Source organism: Buceros rhinoceros, unplaced genomic scaffold, assembly GCF_000710305.1.
Source record: "Buceros rhinoceros silvestris isolate BGI_N320 unplaced genomic scaffold, ASM71030v1 scaffold23779, whole genome shotgun sequence".
NCBI classification, from domain to species: Eukaryota; Metazoa; Chordata; class Aves; order Bucerotiformes; family Bucerotidae; genus Buceros; species Buceros rhinoceros.
Genome location: NW_010431271.1, coordinates 41191 through 65065, shown reverse-complemented (window position 1 = coordinate 65065; position 23875 = coordinate 41191). Strand labels below are relative to the sequence as shown.

At 39.6% G+C, this 23875-nt stretch overlaps 1 protein-coding gene across 1 annotated transcript in view; it reads left to right on the top strand.

Moving 5' to 3' along the window:
- The first annotated feature begins 5130 nt into the window (after positions 1-5130).
- PLBD1 (phospholipase B domain containing 1) overlaps positions 5131-23875 on the top strand; it is a 32152-nt gene continuing 13407 nt past the window's right edge. Inside the window, exons 1-6 of the mRNA XM_010143383.1 lie at positions 5131-5194; positions 7313-7532; positions 13980-14063; positions 15916-16054; positions 22311-22475; positions 23251-23395. Of these exons, the coding sequence (XP_010141685.1) occupies positions 5131-5194; positions 7313-7532; positions 13980-14063; positions 15916-16054; positions 22311-22475; positions 23251-23395 (817 nt within the window). The remainder of the gene's footprint in view (positions 5195-7312; positions 7533-13979; positions 14064-15915; positions 16055-22310; positions 22476-23250; positions 23396-23875) is intronic.

Below are 23875 nucleotides of genomic sequence, written 5' to 3'. Positions count from 1 at the left end.
CAGTTTGGTGAACTTCACAGCTTTCCATAGAATCTTGGCTTCCTGCATAAAAATTGAGTTTCTGCTTGGTTGATTGAGAATTTGGACACACCTTGTGATATCTAACTGTGTGCTGGAAAAGACGTGCCAGTGAGGTAGGAACAGAGCATTATTTTCTTCATTTCGAAGTATGAAATGGGCTACCAGCAACTGGATGAGTAGGGAGAGGAATCATTAAAGGAGGGAATTTAAGAGATGCTGAGCAAGTGTGGAGTATGTGAAAATGAAGCTGCCTCTGGAAGATCAGTAAAGGTTAGTGACAGACAACAGCCATTTGGAGCAGAAAGCCCATTAGAGAATTCTTGATACAGTTTGTACTGATGGCAGTAGTAGTTTGGGAGCAAATCTCAGCAGCAGAATATATCCCTCTTCCGCTGCTTTCAATGAATTCTGAAGATCTTAAGGGCTGGATTCGGTGCTTCTAGGAAATTTCTAGTTAACTTACTAATTGCCGCAAAACAAGGAGAAATTCAGGTAATAGTTGTTCTAATGTTACAAGCATATAATTTTGTGGACAGTCCTATCTCACCAAAAGACCTACTTTTCAAACTTTACTTGAATTGACAAAAGCTTTAGTACTGTATTAGCAGGGCTGAAGGAAGGTCAGCCGTAAACCGTTTGAAGGGAGTGAAACGAAGTTTAGGGTATGAAGTAGTTTCAGCTACTGCCCGACTGATTGCTCACGTAGTAAGCAAAATATTGGCAGAAAACGACCAAGTAGGAAATGGAAATGCCTTTAGGCTGTTCAGTGGGGTAAACCTGGCCTTCAGGACTGTGAATTGTTCAGATTTTTTAAAATTGGTTCATTGTTCTTTAGCATTTTGAACACCTTGAAGATTCTTCATCAAACTGTTTCTAGAGAATGTTCTCTGCTAAAAATGACTTAAATTTAGGGACTATGAGATTAGTGAAGCTACTTGTGAAATTATTATTTTTGTTTTACTCTGTGGATTATCCATACTGGGAATGTATAATTGTTTTGGCAAGTTTTCTTCATCAACTAAGCTTTACTATTAAGTATTCTTGGGAACATGAAGACCATGCAGGACTCAGACTCTTAATTTATAGTTGAATATTACTTCTCTTATGTAGGCACAAATCAGGAGATAAGGCTTCAAGTAATGACAGACTGGTTAGAGGTAAATTGAAAAATTACTTTAGACCTGAAACGTGTGAGGAAATAGGGTGAATTAAGGCCAGCAGAACAGAAAAGCAAATAGTTTATATTCAAGCAGAACAAGAAATCATTTACTCCTTTAATTGAAAATTACTGGGTTTTGTGTTAAGTTCTTGTGTGGTTTGAGCTAAGCTCTAAAGAAGTCCTGAGGTATTTAACATTCGTTTTGTAATGGATTCCAATCATAATAGTTCTTTGAAATCTCAGTTGTACTTTAGACATACACACCTTTTTTAAACAATTAAAATGAAGGTTCTAAAATTTTCAGTGGGAAAATAGGACAAGCTCTGTCAATTTACAGAACTGAACAGACACATCGGATGCTCCTTATTATGGTTGACCTGAAATACTGGTCAACCAGTATAAATACTATAGTAATATCTTTACTACTGAGCATTAGTCATAGGAGAGGGTGTGCTGCACATCTCCTGTTTTCAGTCTGTGCTGGTTTTTTGTGTTTTTATGTTGTGCAAAACTCGCTTTCAGTGAATCAGAGTGATACACTTTCTGCTACATATGAAAGCTATGGGTGGAATCTATGAAGTACATCTAAACACTTCTACAAAAAAAGGCTTTGCCTTTGAGAAGCCATAGATTAAAATAAGTATTTAAAATATAGATAAAAATTAGTAGTTAAGGAAGCCAGGAGATGTTCACAGTTGTTAATTTGGCTTGTTACATGCAACCTAATGAGTAATTCATTGCTTGTGAGTTAGCTTGTTTGTCAGACTAAGGAAAAACTTTAGTCTCAAACCTTGTAGCTCTTTCCTTTGCAAGGAGAAGAGAGTTCTCTTAATTTCTCGAAGTAGAAAGTCCAATAGCCTACCTAGGTAAATGTATGTTTTAAAAATAACTTATGACTGAGAAAGCATAAGGAAAAGCAGCTGTTGCGTATTGCCAAACAATTTTTACTGGCACTCTTAAGGCATATCAGGCATTAATTTTGTAGTTGTAATTTATTTAATAAGTATTAGTGGCTGTTATCAAATAGTATGTGTGTTAGATGGTCTTGGGCCATCTTGTTCTACTGCTGTTTGGTTTTCTTCTTTATCTTCTCCGTCCACTCTGTTTTTTCATTACAAGTTACTGCTACTCTTTCATGTCCTCTTCAGCATCTGATTTATTCTTGTTTTTTCATCTTGCCTCAGTCCTCTCAGTATTTCCTTTAATTCCTTTCTCTATATTTGCACAAACATGGGTGTATTTCCACTTGTCTCTTATTTGGTGGCTGCAGGCAAGCGCCACTTTTATTAGAACCTTCGCAATGCCTGTATTGATCCAAAACTGCAGATTTGGCAGTTCAGCCTGGAAACCAAGGGAATTACTGCTGCCTCTAAGCCAGGGGTGAAATATCTTCTTTTTTTCCCCGTTATTTAGGGTGTAATCTTGCAAAAAGCTTCTTACTTGTTAAAGAAATTCCAGCGCTTTCCCAGCTATAGTCCCTGTTTCTGGAACTTTATCTGGCACACACGTTGATGTATCTTTAAAACAGACTATTCGAGGAAAGGTTCCTCCCAGTCCCTACTGAGTATAGAAAGGAGAAAGAAGAGGTATTTATTAACAGGCTTGTTTTGTCGTTGTACTTCTCCACTTCTGTTGCCCATCATGCAGTGTGCACTGTGGTTGTGATGGAACTGCACATTGCTGATGCTCTGCTGTTCTGCTGGCTGCACAGAGGGGAATGGTGCTTCCACTGACCTACTCTGTCCCCAGGGATTTTGTGTCGTTCATTGCAGCAGATAGTGTGTGCCTTGGCTTGTTATTTAGGTTATTCTAAGCAATGCTATTATGAAATAGCCACAGGTTTTCACAGACTTTTTGGCTCTTCAGAGTCCTAATAGGCTGAGATACTTGTCAGCGTTCTTGGCTACACACTGGGAAGTCTAGCTTTGATAAAAGGATGATTTGTAGCTTCAAAGAGATCTTGCATTTGATTCATGTATAAGAAGTTACCAATACAGCTGCTGTGATGAGAGATGCTAGGGCCCTGCCTCATCCTCCAAATAAAAGTATAAAAATGCCAGCATTATTCAAGGGGAAGGTTCCTGTTGATGCAGGACACATAGGGCATTGTTTGGAAACGTGGTTGCTTCTTGTGTATCTATATTCCATGTTATACGTCAGTTCTGGATGGCTTTCTTGGCAAAGATGGTGCTGCTAGTTTAGACAAATGCAGATTGAAAGTGTAGCAGACTGGGTGATAGCAAATGCTTTGATTACGTTGTGTAGTGTGTTTTAAGTGTACACAGATTTATAAGCTTGTAGTTTTAACTCCATCTGTAGCAAGGTAAAATTACCTTCTAAATTATAACAATTTATGATTATAAATATATTCTTTGAAGTAAACGTAGCAATTTCATATATAGATATTTTTGACACTTTAGAGGAGAGCAATTGGATTTGCGGAAACCAACATGAAAATTAGTGAGGTGAAATGGGACGCTGACTGAATGAGCTGGGGGAATAAAAATATCAATAATGAGAAATAGTCTTTTCCACCATTGTTGTTAAGCCACATCTATGACAGCTACCTTGATGCTTTTCTTCTAAAGGTCTCTCCAGGTTTGTTGCAAATTATCCTGTAATTTAACATTTCCCTTTCTCTTTCATCCTCTTCTAGCCCTGATTTTCTTCAATTTAAATTGTCAGGTAGTGAGGTTGGGGCAGGGCAAACCACAAGGGTGATTTTAAGGTTTGTTCTGGCTTTTGAAAATAGCTCTGCATGTTCATGCTCTGGCAGAGCATAAAACAAAGAAACACAGCCTGCTGTGTTAGAATACCTGTGTCAGATCAGTCTGTCTGGCACTGGCGTCAGCCTTCTTTCTTAAAAGAAAGCAATGGCTATTTTGCTTTATGCAGAAGAAGGTTTATTTGATGTACCTATTTAGTCTGTGGGCACTAGTAACAATACACAGCTGCCCTGGTTCCTCTCGACTACTCACCACCTCTCCACAGCCTTCTGAAGAGATGGGAAGATCATCTTTTTCCCTACTTTGTTCTTGCTCTTTTTACCCATTTTTTGGCTGTCTTTGTGTACTGGGCACATGGCCTGTTTCTCCTCTAGCCTGCCGTGGGGTTTAGGTTGGAACTGGCCTTCCCCTTTGCTGCTGGACAGGTTAGTTGTGTTCTGTGCCAACCCCTTGCACCACTTCTTCACAGGACCTCCCTTTCCCTGATGTCTTTGCTTATGTGAGCTTTGGCTGCATAAGATGGCCTTTGGCTCTCTTCACTGATGACCCTTATCAGCCTGCTTTTCTTTTTATAGATTTTCAGTCTGAGTGATTCCCTTGTTTACTTTAAGCTAAAGTAGCAATTATCTCATTTATTAATAGAAGATAGTTAAGGAGACAACTGAAAAGTAAGATTATAGCTCCTTGAAGAGTAATCCAAAGTCTGTCATGTCTCAGTCCTTTAAATAGCCTTGGTACCTGGCAGAAGAAAAACATGTTTTTAAACACTGTGTTCCAAGTCCCTGAAACGACTTCATCTCTAGAGACTCATCTAAAAACTTCTATTCATAGAAAGAGGGAGAAAAAAACCCAGTTCCTTTCCTATTAAAATTCTGTTCTTGCTAAATGCTTTTCCTGTTCACATGTGAAGTGTCTTCAGAACATCACGAAGAGTGACAGAGTGCTTTGTGGTACAGAGTCTAGCTGTAGGCCGGTAACCCAATGCTTTATGCCAGTGGTCAATATTATTTAGCATCTTCCTTAATGATCTGGTTGTTGAGGCAGAGTACCTGCAGTAAATTTGCCAACTGATACAAAGCTGGGAGGAGTGGCTCATATCAGAGCTTTGTGCTGCCATTTAGCAGGCAACAAAGGGAATTGCCAAGTCCTGCACCTGAGGAGGAATAAACCTGTGTACCAGTATATGCCGGGGGATGACCAATTAGCAGCTTTTCAGAAAAGGGCATGGGGGTCCTGGTGGATGTGAAACTGAACTTGAGGCGCCAGTGTGCCCTTGTGGCAAAAAAGGGTAACGGTCTCCTGAGCTGCATCAGGAGGAGTGTTGCCAGCATGTCGAGGGAGGTGATTCTTGCCCTCTCCTTGGGATTGGTAAGGATGTGCCCGATGTGCTGGGTCTGGGCTCCCCAGTGCAAGAGAGATCTGGAACTCTGAGATCTGGAATTACTGTAGAGAGTGTGGCACAGTGCTATGAAGGTGATTAAGGGTCTGAAGCATCTCTTGCGTGAGGAATGGCTGAGAGCTGGGGACTGCTTCACCTCGAGAAGAGACTGTACAAGGAAGAACTCCTAAGTGTGTGTGTTTTTAAAAAAAAAAAAACCAAAACCCAAAAAAACCCCCAAGCTAAAAAAACCACAAACTTGAAGTGAGGATGTAAAGCAGATGGAATTTTTTTTTTCAGTGGTGCCCAATGGCAGGACCAGAGGCAATGGGTGCAAAAATGGGGGGGTTTCTTTGAACATCAGGAAACATTTTTTTATTATGAGGGTGAGCAAACGCTGGTACAGGTTGCCCAGAGAGGTTATAAAAATCTCCACCCTTGGAGATACTTAAAAGCAGTTTGGACATGATCCTGGGCAACTTGCTTTAGATGACCCTGCTTGAGCAGGATGATTGGATGGACTTCCAGAGGTCCCCTCCAACCTCAGCCATTCTGTGATCTCAGTAAGAAACAGTTTTAGCTGTCATTGCTAGAACACCAGGAGAGAACTTTCCAGCTGTTGAATGACACAGATATTGAACAGTTGGTAAAATTGATGAAAACTGGCTTAAAGCAACTGAGTAACTGCTATGTCAAAAAGTGATTAGTTGGAGAAAGAGTTTGTTTCTTGGAAAATGTTTTTGCTTTTTTTATTAAAATATGTCATGGCTCTTCTTAAAAATAGCTTCTTTATGTTTTAGAGAACTGAACGAAGTGGATGTACTTAATTTGAAATCAAACTAGCTGCTTAATCACAAACATTTTACTTGCAGTTTTTGAAGAGCATTAGGTATTGTGCTGGCATTATTTTTTAATAGGTCCATTATCAGAGCACGTGTACTAAGTATTTTGTGTGAAATCATCCAGAATTAGATCTCGCTCTCTATTTTGCAGCCGTTATGGGCATGATGCACAAAATGAATTGCTGTGAGGAGTAGTAACCAAAGTGCTATAAACTGGCACGACTAGTTCCCACACACTGGAGAGGAGGAAAAACATTGCTGGTTTCTCAGTAGTTTTAAGTGTTTATGAGCTTATCCCTTAAAATGTTTCAAATAATTTTGGGAACTCTGACTCGTGGTTTTTCAACTCTTCACTTGCAGTGCTGTGGTAGTGATTTAATCAGTCATGAAAAGAGGTCAGATGTAATCGGGTCCCATCTTAGGGAAGGTTGAATTACAGTTATAGGGTTGGTTTTTCTTTTTTTGGAAAGCAGTTTACCTTGCTGTTTGTTCTTTAGCTCAGCAGGAGCTAATGAACCAACTAATGAAGAATGTTTCTTAAATGTCCAGGCAGAACTCGGAGTAGTCTAGTGCGCTTCCTTCCTGTTCTTTTCACACTTGGGATTGATTTTATTCTGGCTGGGTGATGGGGGTTGTGAGTCTTATAAGGGATTGGATATGTATGGTGCTTTTGTTGTTAGGCCTCATCCACTGAGTTCTAGTGTTCCTGTTCGGTAATGCCATCTCCAGGATTAGTAGCCCAGAAAGACAGTTTAGAAAATTTTTGTACCCTCTTGAATCTTTAGGTGGAAAACAAAGTCAAGTGTAACTTAAGCCTTTGCAGTTGCTAAGGCATGCTGTCTTTCAAAGTGACTTTCAGTGAGATTTGTATAGATTTTCTTCTGGGCCAGGTAAGGGAATGCTTCTCTGGGCTCAGCTGCATTGGAGCTCTATACTATAACAGTTCTAGATAATTTCTAGAAGAGTAACATGGGAATATTTACCTGTAAGCTTTTGTTTTAGTTCTCATGCTGCTTTTCAGTGTGTTAACATTAGTGTTGCTCTCTGTGGTAGAACTAAACCTGATGGAAAGCTATCGAATGAACTTTAAATTGCCAAAATACTGTCTTGACATTTCAATATTAGATAGGAAATACCTACTCATGTTTGGGTTTTTTTTTTCCATTGCTCCCTTTTTTCACCATAGAAATCCGCTATGCAACTGTGTACTGGAATAGAGCTGCAAAAACCCTTCAGGTCAAGAATATACTGGACAGAAGTGGAGATGCCTATGGTTTCTACAACAACACTATACAGACAACAGGTTGGGGAGTTTTGGAAATCAGAGCAGGCTATGGCAGTCAGACCTTAAGCAATGAAGATATCATGTATGCAGCTGGCTTTTTGGAAGGCTATCTTACAGCTCCGTAAGTACCCCAGGAAGCAACTCAGTTTATGACACTTCCAGTGGATTTCTGTATACTTGTGAGTTTGTTGTTTTTGGTTTTTTTTCCCCTTTCCCTTAATTTCCATCCATTTAAACTAACCATACATTTTGCAGTGGTGTGCTGTTCTTTTAATTAGTAGTAGGTATGAAGTGTAGCCTCTTCATTACGGGATTAAGATGTTCCATCTCCTCATCCTGCAGGCTCTCCTAACACCTTGGTGAGATAGATAAGTACCGTATCTATATTACTGATTCATGTAATCACAGAATAGTGTAGGAAGTAAGTGTAAGGAAGTGCGTAAGTCCTGTGTTGTAAATAAGTACAAAAGGAAGCAGAAAGAATAGTTACCTCCCTGGCCTGTAGTTAGCTGACTGACCAACAACAGATGAGACAACTGAAAGCAGATCAGGCAGGGAGAGATGTTGCTAGCAAGAGCTGCAGGGCTTCCTTAAGGACCTTTTGCACCAAATTGTCAGGAAACTGCTGGGGAGCAGATACTGATTCTTGAGGGCATGAAGAGTTTAGTCTGTCTCAGACAATTTAAAATGTGCTGATAGGCCTGCAGGCAGGCTGGTGTGTGACTAGAAGGATCAGTGTATTCCTGAAAGCCCTTTGAAGAGGAGGGACTGAATCCCTCCCACAATGCAGATCTATGAAAACTGACAGAATTTTGTACTTGTTATGAATCCAGAGCAGGTTTTTTCCTCCCCCTCCAAACCCACCATCAACAAAAACCCAAACCCACCCACCCAACCAAAAAAAAATTAACAACCCGCAAAACCAAACCCTATTCTTTTCGTAACTAAGTCGGGAGACAGAATGGTGCTATGACGTACTAACTGGTAGGATATAGGTGGTGATATAGCTAAGTACATGCTATGTGGCTTGTTGAACAAGCTCCATCTTTTCCCCTATCAACTTAGTCATAGGAAAAGAAAAATTGCAAATTCTGATGCATGGCTGGGGAATAGTTGGGAGATGCTTTTGATGGATACAGAGACGTGAATTTGGCTTCACCAGCTTTGCTTCCAAACCGGTAGTCTGCATTGAACAGACCATCAGGACAAGGTTGTCTGTTGAACATGATGGTGAACATGAACCAGATGTAGTTGCTGGACAAGTTGATACTAATTTAATTATAAGATGTTTTAAGATCAGTTAAGATTTATGGATAGTTCTCTGATCATATGGTATGTTAAAGTGACTCTCTAGTAGACTTTGCTGGAGAGGCAGTTAGGTTTCTGGAGAGTATAAAGGAAATTCAATAAAGTAATATTTGTCGATAACAAAACACTTCTGAGGGGAATAGTAAAGGGATTCTAGAGTTCTGAGTGCACAACCTGCACTCTAGGCAGAAAAGGACATGAAGTACTTGAGACATCTGGATGTATGTTCTTGGAATATTTGGCACAAGAGGTTGCTGTTATGCACTATTCAGTTTATGTAAACTACACATGGATCTGGGGGATGCTAGCATTACATTTAGAATATTGTTAAAATTGAGTATTGCTCAACAGACTTTTTTCACTAAGGCTTTACCTAGGTGTACTCATCTCTAAGTGGTTAAGCTTAAGCTTTGTCATATACTACATAAAGACCCCAATCCATGGTAGATCCAATTAGATGGCAAGTAATATTCTAGTAAGAACAGCCTATACCCTGTTCCCCTTCTGCCTCCACAATGGATTTGTAAGTCTTCCTGGCTGTCTTTAAAACAAACCTAAGTATATGCCATTCCTTTAAAGGTAGTTTGAATGTGAAACAGTGTCCTCAGGGGCTTTATCTGATGTCTTAGACTATGCTTAGGTTTAGAGGAGGGAGTTTTTCCCCTTTGTTTTTTTCATGGGTGTTAATCGAATGGGTGCAGAAGTGAGGGTACTCACAAGTAATTCACTTCAGGGCTTTCTTTAGATCAGGTGCTTCCTGAGGCTAGTTCTTAGTCCTAGCTGTTTTTAAGGTAGAGCTACCAACTGCAGTGCTGAGTGTCCTTTTGTAGAGAAGGGGGTACAGCAGAAATAGTAATGAACAGAGATCGTGAAGTCTGTGGAAGTGAAGTTCAGGGTTTGTATCAATGTGGAAAAGTAGCGTTTGAAACTTTGGCTTTTAAGCAAAGTGGGAAACTTGACTGTTTTAAAGGAGTTTGAGCATGAGAGTGGTTTAAGATGCAAAACCAGAAGTAGTCAAAGCCTTTCTTTTCTGAGGAAACTTATTGAGGAAATCTACTGAGAGATCCTGACTGTGCAAAACCTGAAAATGCTTGCTATCATTGAAATTACTATCAAATACTACACATACCGTCTGAATTTGGGGTTTGGCTGTCTTCGTCCTTTTGTATGTTGTACCTGCAGTGGAGCATATTTCTCACTGGGGGTACAAATATAAGCTTTTCCTGTGAGGTCTTGTAAAGCTATTTTGGATAAAGAGGGCTTCTCTCTGAAGCCAAGAAAATGCTGAAAATGCTCCAGCTAAGGAGCAGAGATGAATACATGATTTGCTCCCCTGACCCTTAAGAAGTTGGAGAACCTATTACTTCAGGTTTTAGCTGTGTGGCCCTGGTGTTTTGTCTTTTTTTTTTTTGTAATCAAACTGCAACCAATGAATCCTCTTACACAGTGTTTGCAATTTCCTGAACCACAGAGTAGTGAGAACTCACTAAGTTTGCAGGTGTTAATGCTCCTCTCAGACCTCCATTTCTCCTCCTTTATCTTGCCTAGAGATTCACAGAATCCTGACTGATATGCAGGCAGATGTTTGTTCTTTGGGACAGCTACGCAATCTTCTGAAATAAAACTGGGAAACAGTCTTTCCCAGTCTGTAACTCTATCTCCGTCAAATTGCCTGGTCCATTCAGTGTATCTTCAAGGAAGCTTTCTAGCATCACTGTGACTATTTATGGGAAGGTGTCTCTAACGCTCGTTCTGCTTTTGCAGACATCAGTGCCTGCAGTAGCCGCACACAGCTCAACCTTCCTTTTTAAAAATTTGGTAATAGCAAGGAAGAATGTAACAGTGTGTTTGGCTGTGGTGAAGACTTTATTTGCATCACCAGCCACTTAGCTACTGGAGTGAAGATGCTTGTGTTCCTTGCCTGTACAAGCACAACCTCAGGTGGATCAGGCAGAGCCCCACAATGTGAATACATAGGGTATGCCTGGCAATTGAAGTTCCCTCTAGCAAACTGCTACCTGTAGCTTGAAAAACTCCAGGGACTCCAGTGTCATGTATCTGTTGATGACAATGACTCCGTGAAGTAGAAATGACCCAAGGTGACTCTTTGCAGAAACCGTGAAGCTCTACCAAGAAGAGCTCTGATGTGATGCATTATTGGGAAGAACACATTGCAAGCTTGATTCCAAGTTGAAGTACAGGTTCCTGCAGGAGCTCCAGCTTGACAGTGCCTGCAATTTGGAGGCCTCCAGGAATTCTCAGCTAGCTCAGTTCTTGCATTACAGTTAGGGCATGAAGGAGGGTTTCTAGGCACAGCTAGGCCTCATGATGTAAGCAGAAGAGTGACAAAATATTTATTCTAAAAGTGTACGCTTTGTCTTTAGTAGGAACCCAAGCACAATGAGACAAACAGATTTAAAATCCAACCAACTTGCTGGTGCTGTCTTATCTCAGATTATTGGGGAAGAATTAATCTCAGGTCTAGCTGTATAGGACTGTGGTAGAAAAAGCAGCAACTAACTTAGACCCATTTACCAATGAGGGTAGAAACACGGGCCTTTTTCTAGAGCATGATTCATCTTTCTTGTGTTGGCACCTAATTCAGATAGTAGCTGTCTATTTTGAAAGCACATAGAGGTGGAATAAATCTACTTGTAGTTATCTGTAGTGTCTGGAGATCAGACATTTGTTTTTATCACCCGTCTGTCACCTCTCTGTGAGGTCCACTCCTATCATCCAGCCAAAGATGGTTTTCTTGGGCATGAATTCTCTTCCCCCATTACAAACAGAAGTGTTAATGAGGCCTCACTTTATCTGGGGAATGGCAGAGCCCATCCAAATATGTGACATTAAGCACAGGCTTTTAATCAGTTCCAGCTGGGGTGTGCCAGGTGCCTAAAAGCAGTATGTAAATTTGAAGCAACATTAATAGTACTCCTTTCTGAGCTGACCTGGGTCCTGTCATCTTCCTCTGTAATTTGAAGCAGCAGGGCTCTGCTTTGCTGTTTTTACACTTTGAATTCTTGTCCCAGCTTTAATTGCTTTGCATTTGGCCTTAGATACAGTTGCAAAGCCTTACCTTACTATAATGATTGCAGAGGATAATACCCTAACAAATATGCAAGCCATGCACATGGAAGCTTGTTAAAGCAAAAAAAAAATTACAGACAGGACAACTAGGGGAAAAATTCTGAATAATCTTGGGCACTTAATTCCTGGAACTGATTTTTATTTTTTATGTCCTCTCTAAAGAAATACAAGAAGGAATGCTGTTCATGGTTCTGGCCATTCACTTCTGGTTCTGAACTAACCCTGTCTCTGTCAGTCATCACAGCTTAAAGCTGCTGCTAGTGTAAAGTCTGCCTTTGAGCGCAAAATGGAGAGTAGAGCTGATGGTTGAACCTGGAAGCCTGATCACCTGTCCTGCCCTAGGCAGTGGTTAGAGTAGTATCCTGGCTGTTTTAATCCTCCTCATTTGGTTCTCATCCCTAAAAGACCATTTGCCCAATGGACTGTCTCGTGCTATTTGCTCCGCTTCTCTGGTGCCATGAGAGCTCTGACTTGTAAGGAGTATGTTATGCTATAATTTCCTTCCTAAAATTACTTTGGATTTTTATTTGCCACATTCTCTGTGAGTACAGGTGTGGAGAATATTGATCTGTTTCTTCTGCTTCTTGAAGAGGACAAGAAGGTTGGTTATGATTATGACCATTGTGTTGCATGGGAGACAGACTCTAGAACTAAAACTGATACTGTAGCTGCAGCTTTATGAAAGATGTAATGGTGTGAAGCTGCTGAATGCTTTCTTCTCTTGCCCCAGCACCTCCCGCCACAGATCCAATCCTCCCCAACTTCTGATCAGGGCACTGATCGGGCCCTTTTATGCATCAGTTCATCTTCTACAGTAGAAAGCTGCTTTCTTGCACCAGCTCTGTTGCTTATCTGTCTGCATAACAACCTAGTATGTATTTTGCCTGACTGCATGCAGACAGTTAGATTTGGTAGTCAGAGTACTACCAAAGCTGAGAGAAGAAGCAGCAGTGTCATGCATTCAGATACTTAAACAGCTCTGAGTGGGGAAGGGACAGAAAGAGAGGGGAGAAGGTCATTGGATGATTCTGTAATCATCAGTAAATCAGGATGTATCCCTCCCAGAGGAAGTTGCCCTTCTGAGTTTTAGTACAGGGAATTCTGTCGTGCTGGCACATGCTTTCTTTGAGGCTGGTACCTGTTTCTTAGTTCTGTTTTCTTTCTCTCAGCACTTGGTAGGAGCTAATTTTACTGATGACTGATGTAGTTCTACCAAGTCCAGACCTCAGCAAAATAATTACCTGCTGGTTTCCACCTAGAACTAGATGTTCCTTTCCCTTCTTCCCTACGCCCCCCCTTAAGTGGTTGAAAAAAATGTTTAAGTTTGACTCAAATTTGTTTTGGTTTGAACAGGCAATTACATTTCACTTAAAATGGAAGGGTGATTTTAACTTTTGGGCTCCTGAGCAGTTTTTAGCAGTTGATTTCATCCTGGAATGTAAAGAACTTCACTTCAACCAATCAAACAAAAAGGGCTAAACAAAAAACTTAAAACTCTTGTTCCTATTTATTAAGGGGGATGAAACATCTAACTGAATTCAACAACAAAAAATCACAATTTTGATTTCCGTGAAGCTGAATCTGTTTAGGGCTGTCATGAGTGGGAGTTTCTATGGGAACACATGGAATGAACTTAGACACACTTCAAAATAGAGATATTTGGCTTAATTGGAAAGGAATGCTCATGGTTAGTGGTAAGTAAAAGCTGCTAGAAAGCAGGCTGAAATAATCTCTCACCATTGAATCAGTAAATTATATTCTCTCCACCTCTGTGGTTTTTTTGTGGGTTTTTTTGTTTATTTTGGGTTCCATATGGAAGAGCTCTCCAGTAAACGATTTCTGTTGTGCTTTATTGTGCTAATGCTTTCAAGATACTTCTGGCCTACAAATATCCCCCAAATGTGAAGTCTTGCTATGAAGTAGTTCAGTTTCATTCTTGTTTATCTTTCCATTGTACAGTTTGAGCAGGTATTAGCAAGTTCATTTATTTTAGGTTAAATTTCAGTAATCTGTTACCTTTGTTCTTTCATGCACTGAAGTAATTTCTGTGATAAGGAAAAGCTTTCTTTGGGGACTGTGGTGCTTGTCTAAAAATGCTTGTTAATCAGTGGGTTGGTAAGCAAAAGGAAGGGAAGACACAAAACAATAACTTCTACTCTTTTTCTTTCAGGCACATGTATGACCATGCTGCAAATATGTATCCGCAGTTAATAAAGAATCCCACCATTCGAAGTGGAGTTCAGACTTTTATGGCGTATGTATTTAGCTGTTAGGAAAAAAATTCAAGACTTGGGGTTGGAGGATGACCATGTTTTTGAGGGTTTTTTATTCTATTCCTTATGTGTTAAAAAGTATATACTTCCTTTCCCTCAGCCACTAATAGTAAAAAATTCTAAATATATATGAAGAAGGGCATATGCCCTTCCCTAATTCTGATTCTTTCAAAGAAATGTTTAAAACCATTGCTAAAAAAGTGTGGATAATGCCAATGGATTTTGAAGGTCTTTCTAGTCAAAATTATTTTCTAAAAACATTGTATTTGGAATGTTATATTGAGCAGCATGGTCTCCTGGCACCTTAATCTTTTTAGTGCATGTATCCTCCCCTTCCTCTGTTACATTAGCATTTTGTTTATTCTACCACTGATGTAAATTCTGTTCTAATCACAAAAGTCCTGACTCCCTTTTCTCTTCAGCTGTGTAAACCAAAAGTAATTCTGCTCAAATAATGCAGCTACACTGATGGGAAACCACCCACCTGGGCCACGTACTGGGAAACTCAGTTGCCAGTTATTTAAACCTCCTTAGATTTATTTTCTTTCATTACAAATATGTCTGCGAAACTTTGGTAATTTCTGGGGGGTATTTTTTTTTATCTTTCCCTTGTCTTGTGCTTTCAACAAGAGACTGTTATTGGTGCACATATATAAAGCTGATTAGCTTATCCAAAAAGAGGAAGAAAAATACCTTAGTGCTTCCTTGCTATCATTTTTCAGCATTGTTGTCTTCCTTGTGAGAAAAATGGTATAGCTACCATATCAATGTGTATGTTTTTTTTCCCAGAATGACTCAGCATAGCGGCTGCATCTCCCAAGATGTGTGGTTGGATGGAGGGGGGGCAGCACTAGGTGGCCTTGTGTCATTTTTCCATTGCCTATATCCTGGACCCCTGCATTGCTGCTGTACTTCATAGCAGTTTTGCAGTATGGGCTGCTGCATTGTTCTGAAAGTCTTCAGCTCTCAATGCTTTGACCATATATATCCCTGTTTCCTCTGACATGCTGCTTGCATCTTGTTACATCCAGAAAGCTAAGTCTGGCTGGTTTTATCATCCATATACTGCTGGAAGAGTTTGCTTCCTTGCCAGGTTCATTCTCTCTCTTTTTTTTTTTTTTTTACTGTACATAATGCTGGATGGATAGATAGATACAGGAGAATGGAAGAGGCTGGAATCTGGTGCTGACTTACTCTCGCGCCTGTGGTTCTTCTGTGGCCCTTTGCACACAGCAAAATAGGGAACCCTGCAAGATCCTTATGTTGGCTGCTTTTGCCCTAGCATCTGTTGAGCTTGTGTTGCCTCATGCTCTAAACCTTGGTTATTTGGCTAGTAGCCTCTTGATTGGATTTGGCACGTGGGATGGTTGTATTTGGCCTTCCACCTTTTCCTCAGGGTTGCATAGCAGTGTTTCTTAGGCAGCAGAAAGCCTTCGTTGCACTTATACCTAGAGGAGAGAAATAGGTTCTTCAAAGGTCAGTCTATTTTGTTCTTAAGCAGGTAATTATAAGAGTGGTTCAACTGACCAATAAAATCCTTATTTCTCTTTACTGATATAAAGAGATGCTAGATCTGATGTAGCAGAGATGGAGTCGAACTTTCTTTGATACTAAAGCCTGAGGGAGGTACTCTACTGTAGGGTATTTTGCATGGATCTGAACATTTACACCCAAAGGATAAAATATTTATGTCCACAGGACTTGCAGAGCATTATTTACCTCAAAACGCTAGGAAGGTTGCATCATCTGGGTTGTAATACATTTGTCCCTTCCCTGCATTATCAGTTATACTCTAAAAAACTAGAAAAATCCAACCTGTTTGTTCCTCTGCAGGAAACAAGATCAGTGGACAAGACAACAAATCAGAAATAATAAGGATGACCCGTTTTGGAGGCATGCTGGCTATATTATTGCACAGTTGGATGGTCTGTACATGGGAGCCCTCGAGTGGGCTAAACTACACAAACAAACAGTAAGATTACTGCATCTCTTTTTCAGTAGCTGGGGATGGGATGCTAGAGGACAAAGATGGGAGAAGGGAGTCTGATATTTAGAAAAAAACATAAGACTGATTAGTGGCAAGTAGACATTTTGCATGCCATTCTACAAAAACTTTGGTGTCCAATGTAGATAATGACTGAGCACTCATGTCACGTCACCGTAGATTTTTGCACTGGACTTAGAATCCTGGGTGCTCACGGTTAGATTGGGGGTGGCTTTTTTATCCATGTCTGAATGTTAGAAGGACAGACGCTTCTACAGCGGTTGCTGTCACCACTTTACGATTGTTGCTTAGCAAATGACTCTCTAGGTATAAAGATCAGCTGCAACAGCATGAATCAGCATGTAGGGAGTGTATTAAAGCTTTCATTCTTATTTCCAAGCATCACGTTTCAAATCTTAAAAGCTGCTCTGTTTTGGAGTGTATTTTATATTGCTAAATGTCTTCTCCTTTTTTAAGTCTCCTTTTACAAAATACATGGTGAGTGCTGTGGCAGGCCATGTGGGGTAGGTTAGGGATTTGGGTTTCTTTTCTTTTTAATTCAATTACAGTTGCGTTCCAGATCATCAGCTTGTGTGTAACAGCAAAGCACCTTTAACTCCAGTAGAGCTATGAGTAGTTATAATGCTGTCCTTAAATCTTAATGTCTAATAGGTTCCTCCATGTGAGAGGAGGGACTTCAGTAATTGCAGTTGACCCTTTTTTGTCTTGGTTTAACCATATCAAGATTTTAGAGTAGTTGAGAGTTCTAAATTATAACAATTGGGTTTTAGTAGAATGCACATCTCTTTCTTGCATAGAATGTACTCTGGGGCTTTCATGAATAAGGAACGAGCTCAAACTAAAAAAACCTCTGAGTGTTCACAATAATGGAAAAATCCATCCTGATGGGCCTGGGTTACAGAGAAGATACTAAGAAACATTGACTTTCTAGGAAAAGATCTCATTAATTCCTTTTCATAACACTTGTATCTGAAGAGCTCTGCAATGCTCAAATTTTCTTGGCTGCTCCAGAATCCTTTAGATGCAGATGGTGGGAGGGGAAAGTGCTAGTTTGTCTAAGCTGTTTCTTTATAATAGGCATGTCCTGCCTGCAATGTGTATTTCCTGATACTTATTATTTAACTGTGTATTTGATACTAAAAAGCACTGACAGGGTCATTTTTATCCTCTTCTCAGATCTCATCTGCATGCCTATATAAAAAAAAGTGGTGCATTTACTGAAAAGTTCAGACGTGTGGTTCAGTCTGAAATATTTGTGTCCTCTATTCTTGAGTTATATGGAGTGGATATGTTTATTTCTTTTCCTAAGTGTGCCTGAAGTGGTTGGTGGGATTTATTTTGACACCTTCCTGTGCCATTCACATTTTTAGCTTTGGGCGTTATTACTGATGTTGAGATCTGTATTGTTTTATTCAAAGCAAAAATGTTCCCTGTGTATGTAGCTCTTACTTCAGAGGCTACTCCAGTTTCCTCTGTTTGCCAGAGCCAGCAAGTTAACATCAGCCTCTTGCCTTTGAGGACAGCTGCTCTTGCATCTAGGTGTTTTGTTTTCCTTGGCATCAAAATGATACCTAACAGCTCTGCAAAAGTATGGGCAGTTCCCTTTGGATACCATGCTACTTTTTGGGAGATTAGGCTACAACAGTGCTATTTGTGTACATATTTGCTGTTGTCAGGATCCCCTGCAGGAAATAAAGAGCTTCAGGAGTGGTGCTCTGAGCTTACACAGACAATAAAAACAGGTGCAGGTGCAATGTTACTGACTAGTATTCTAGCTTTGACACATCCGCTTATCTGAGAATCAACCCAGCTTCTGTAAACTGTTGCTTAAAAAACAAAACTAACCAACCAAACAACACCCCCCCCCAGAAGACTAACAATATCTTCCTTATTCCATGTGATTAAAGAACATCTGCCTTCCAAAGAGACAGTTTTCAACTTTGCTCTTGCAGTACATGTTATAAGAATGTTAAAAAGACTCTTTTATTTAATCCTTGAGACTTAGCAAGTAGAATGTTTGGCAAATAAATTCACCTAATAGATGATATTTTTTTTTTGTTTCTAAGTATCATACTTTGGTTCAATTCATCCAATGTTGTTTTGATCTTTCTCTGGGCAACAAGTGCAGTAACAAGTATTTACTATTTCTGTTACTCATTTCTTGCCTTAAAACCCAAAGAAATTAAAGAAACTTGTTAGTGAAAGCCCCCCCAACAAATTCTGCATGTTTTTAAAAACAAATATTCCTGTTGTGTGTTTTCTTTAGTGCTTTGAGTCTTTTCTTCCCTTTTTCCTTTGATAGATGCTACTTTTGTTTCATTAAAAAAAATCCTTTCTGTAGGTGGGTTGTCTTAATGTTGTTATCGTTGGGAATAAATATAATTTTTGATCTCTTGTGGTGCAATAGTTTGCATTCATGGTAGTAATGAAGATTAGAAATACTGAAAATATGTGTGGACGTTGTGGTGGTTTTATTTCCTTTTTTAATCCCCCCCCAAACAAAACAGAGTCAAAACCCAACATGTGACAGGCTGTATTGTTGCCTGTTGTTGTAACAGCTATTGGGAAAAACTATGCATACTTCTAAATTCAACTGATTGCTCTGAATGTACAGAGAGTAGTTTTCCCTCACTGCCCTAAGCTTGAAAAGGCTAAATGCTGCAGAACAACTTTTTCCTTAACTCCCAAAAGATCAGAGACATGGGGAAGAGAAGGGGAGGAGGAGATGGATTTCAAAGTTCTTATATTTCTCCCATTGCCAATAAATGCTCATACATGGACAAAGTGCTCTCATGAACACTGAGAAATCATTTGGTTGAACTAGCATTGACCAAAAGATCTAAAGGATGTGGGGAAAAGGAAATGCTTATTAAGTGTGGATTTCAACACTGAGCACTGGCAAAGTTGAATAAAATCCTTTTCTTTTCAGGAGAAGGGAAACAAGCTGTTTCAACAGCTAACCTGCTTTTACTTTTGCACATTTAACATCTGAAGGTTTCTTTTCAGCACTTGTATGTAACTTTTCAAACTTGCAAGTAGGTGAAGTTTTAAATTTGGTGGATTAGTTGATGTGCTCTCACCTGAGGACAACAAGTGAAAAGATCTGACTTTCTGTTGTCCTGTACAATGCATGGTAGTTTGAAGCCATGCCAAATCCGCACTGTGCTAAAATGAGAGTTGGATTATGTGCACACAGATCACTTTGAAATGTTCCAGTTTTCTTTCCTCCCCTACACTTCAAGTCTACTTCACTTCAATACTGTAGAACCATTGTGTTTGCCACTAATGACTGAGTCTTAGTACAGAAAGAAAATTTGTTTGGTCTCTGCACTGTTTGATAGTAGTACTAATAAATATTTTTTTGTTTCTATATGTATGTAGCAAATGTTTTGTAGGGTAGTGAACTTTTCAAAAGTTTTTTTCCTAAACTTTTTTTAATTGCACGGGGTCTGGTTTCCTGCAGGGTCATTATAGGTAGGTGCTTCCATTAAGACCCACATGAAGGCAGTGTATACTGTAAACTGTGTTTTGAATTTGATATTTACAAGTACCATTAAGAATGATGTCAAAATCTGAATACATTTTCATGTTAAAGTGTGACATTATTCCATCTGGTTTAGCAACATTTTATATCCTGTAAACAAACCCAACCCTTTTGTCAAGACAATTTCTGAAGGAGGGGCACTCAAAGAACATTAAGGCTTTTCATCTGCCTAAAGCTCTACCAACGCTGTGATTAATCTGGGGCTTGTCTACAGAGGGAAATTGCTCTTGAATAAGGAGGTGTCAGAGTTTTAAATGCCGCAATGATTCTAGGACAGCTCTCTATTTGTACTTCCTTATTTTATATTGAGAATGCTCATGCATGGGGGAGTTACTGGAAAACAATTGTTACAGAATAACTTGTCTATTTTTATGTCCCATGTAGCCTTTAAGGTTGGTTCTCTCCTATCTGCTATCCTTTTGTTGTTTATTTCTCCTTACAGGTGATGTAATTCAAACTAAATTTGATTTTATTTCTTTCCTTTTTTGGCTATTCAGCATGGTACTTTAGAGGAGCCACATGTTCTAGCAAAAGAACTCTTTTCTCTTGTGGTGGCTATACCTCCTCTCTCTGCTTGTCAATTTAGCTCATTCATTCACTCCTCTTCAGGATGTAAACCATGCAGGCAGGGAGTTTTCCTGACATTGCTGTGCAAGATGGAAGAAGGTGACTACAAAAGATTGTAATAATGCCCTATATCATGCACTTGTTATGATACACACATTTTTTGTCTAGTTATTGCTCATGGACCCTAATTAACTCTTCAGTGAGGATTTCTCCATATATCCTGGAAATCAGCTGTAGTTATTCCCAAACTGGGGTCCTGTGCTTTGTTGCAGATGCCTCAGGCCACTCCTGTTTCAGTGCTTTGTTTTGCTGAGACTCCACAGGAGCTCTGTGCACTGGGCCTGTGAGATGTCATTGAGCATGAGACAATCTTATACACAAACACTGGTTTTTCCAAGCAGAGCAATGAACTTTTGGAAATAAACTGGAATTAAATTTCCTTGCCTCTCAAGGGGAATGAAAACAGAACCCTAGTGGGTTCTTCACAGTGTGTTCCTCTTCTACTTCTCTAATATTTTGGCTGGTTTTGGGAGTCGTCAGACTAATCTCACTCAGTGGAGCCCTAGGAATTTATATAACCTTTTGTTCTGCATTTTGGTGGGTTGTTCCTTCTGCTCTCTGGCCACCTTTCTGTGTGCATAGTTCTGATAGCTTCCTTCCTCGTTCTGGCTTGAATGGAATTCCTAATAGTTACTGAATTTTTGACCTGAAATGACTGTAAAATAGCACAGAAATGTGAAACTCTTTAAAAACATACAGGCAATTCCAAGTGGTGCTGCAGCAGTATTAGTATAGCTACCTGTAATGTGACAATGAAGGCAGGTTTTATCGAGGAGAATATTGGAGTGCTAGCAAATGGACGGCAAGTACAATTAAAATGGCTCAGGACATGGTTATCAGCTGTGGCATTTGTGGTTCTTTTTTTGGGTCCTTACAGCAAAACCGTGATGAGCTAAAGTAATATAACATACGAAAACTTGCTTTGGATTTCTTCCTGGAACTATAGCTGCTGTTAGGGCCTTCTGCGATGCACAGTTTTAGTGGTGAGAATGGCTTATTTCTCTTACTTGTCTTGGTAAGCATTGTGGAAATGTTTAATTCCTTCCCCTGGGATATATGGATGGAATTCACATTATTTTTTGTTTTCCTGTTGGCTATTCTCTCTGCCAAAACAAGAGATAGGTAACACAGAATTTGACATTTTGGATAAAAAGTAAATGGATTTGGGACTGTTTATTTTTTCTGTGTGCTTGTCTCCCCTTTTTTGGGGTCTGTAGAGAGGACAGCTATATGAGTTAATAATTTATTTATATCATTACAATCTGTTTCTTTGCTGTATCATTATGTTCCATTCTAAAATTACTATACATAGCCCTACAGCGATGTGTGTTCTGACTTCTTTTCCTTAAACCTCACCTTAAGTAAAGACATGGTGCAAGAAACGACAGGAAAGATATAGAAAGCGTTCTTAAAGTTGAAATTTTTGAAGAGGCAAATTAAGAGAAGGTTCTGAAGAGCGTGTTGCACAATGAGCTGTGTGTCGTTAACGTTGGCTAGCTCCAGCCATAAGGGGTTTTTGAAAGCGCATAGCAGAGTGCTTTTTGACTGACTTCCTTTCTTCAGCTAGTTCTGTACTTGATTAATATTGTTAACATATCCTGCTTTCCTTGTTTGCTCTTCCCTCTCAGTCCTGAGGATGACTTAAATTGCAGTCTTTAACAAACATGCTTGGAGGTTTTCAGATTTTTATAATGTAAGGCTCTTTAAAGGCATCTAGATAAACAACAAAGTAAATTTTGCTATCACCCAAGCATAACAGAAACAGCAGGCTGATTGGTATGCTATTTGCAAAGACACACATGAAGTTCCCTAAGTTACTACTAGTGTTTCCTTTCTTCTCAGAAATGTTAGCATTGCTAACACCACTACAAGTACCAGACCCTTAAAGGTACCTAGGTGCCACAGAGTTGGAGCATCTAGGCTTTGCAATCATAGACACATAAGAGCTTCCTTTGAGAGAGAGGAAAAAAAAATACTCTTAACAGCTGAGACTGTTTTGATGCTTCTGTCTGAAAGTACTTTTTGTGTTCTCTCTTTCCTTCCTTTTCTCAGCCATTGAGCATCTTTGATGTCCAATTTCTGAATGCAGTTGGAGACCTTTTGGACCTAATTCCTGCATTATTTGAGTATTCTGCACGGAGTGGACAATGCAATGTGGAGCCAGGAAACCATGGGAAGTATCAGTGGGATATGGGTCACTGTTCTGCACTTATCAAGGTAAGCACCAGGAACTTCATTTCCAGTGACCGCGTTGATTTGCAGTGGCATGAGTCTGTGTTTCTGGAGTCTTCACTGTATGTTGTATGCATAAAGAGACTCCTGTCAAGGTGCTTTTATGTAGCTGTCATTTGCACCTCCACAGTATTTTGGGTCCAGTTTTGCTCGTGTGTGTTCAAGGGCAGGGAAAAAACCCAAACCAAACCCACAGAGACTGAAAATGAAAAGCTACTAGAATGGGGAATGGGGAGCTACCACAGAGAAGACTGGAAGAGAGTAACTTGTTTCACCTAGCCAAGTGAAGTCTAAAAGGTGGTATTTTGAATGTCCACAAATACATTGGGCAAAATTAGGGAGGAGGGAAGAGGATTGCTTAAACTAAAGGATAGCACTAGCACAAGAAAAAATGTACAAGTGGCTGATGTTAAGTGTTAACTGGAATGGCTTTCCAATGGGAGCAATGACAGTAAGAACACTTAAGATAAGTGTCTGATACATTATGGTGGCAATTAAAATTTTCAGTTGAAATTATCAAGGATCCAGTCAACATATGGAGACTCCATGTATCTTAGAAAACCAATATTCACCTGAAGTTGAAAAGCATTCATTTCAGAAATTCATTGTTAAGTACACAGTTAAAAGCACAAGAATCTGCTCCTTCTTGAACAATGCAATTAATCAAACTACTTAAACTGGGAGAACAACTTGTTTTATCAAGCACAAAACATGCAGAGTAGAGTCTGAAATTATTAATCTTCCTGCTTCTGTTTTCCAGGTTCTGCCAGGATATGAGAATATATTCTTTGCCCATTCCAGCTGGTTTACATATGCAGCCACACTGAGAATATACAAGCATTGGAACTTCAATATAATCGATCCATACACTAGCACCAGCCGGGTCTCATTCAGTAGTTACCCAGGTAAAGTCAAGAAAACCAAAACAACGTAGGTATCTAAGATGGCATGGACCATCTTACTGTCTTGTAGCTGTCTTGCTTATAAAAAGGGTGATACCTCAACAAGCACTGACTTCAATCTACTTTAAAACTTTAATCCACCAAGAGGATAAAATGTCCTCTTTAATTCTCTGGCTTGAACATGATATTGTTGTTGTTGCCTTTTGTTGATGAATCACCTTCAATACTCTGAATAGTACTAGTTAAATATTCTACCTCTGGCACAAACTTGCTGCTCTGAATTCTGCTTGTATAGTCTGCAGTCATCTCAACTGTTGAACTCCTCACCTTGCCTCTAGCATTTGCATCTTTGGTAATAACAATGTTGAACACCTCTGTTCACCACTGCTGCAATGGGGTTATTAGAGAGTGTCAAACACTAGCCATCTGAAATTTTATCAACTTCTTTGGTGTTGGGTTAGCAAACCTTCAGTTGTTTGGGGG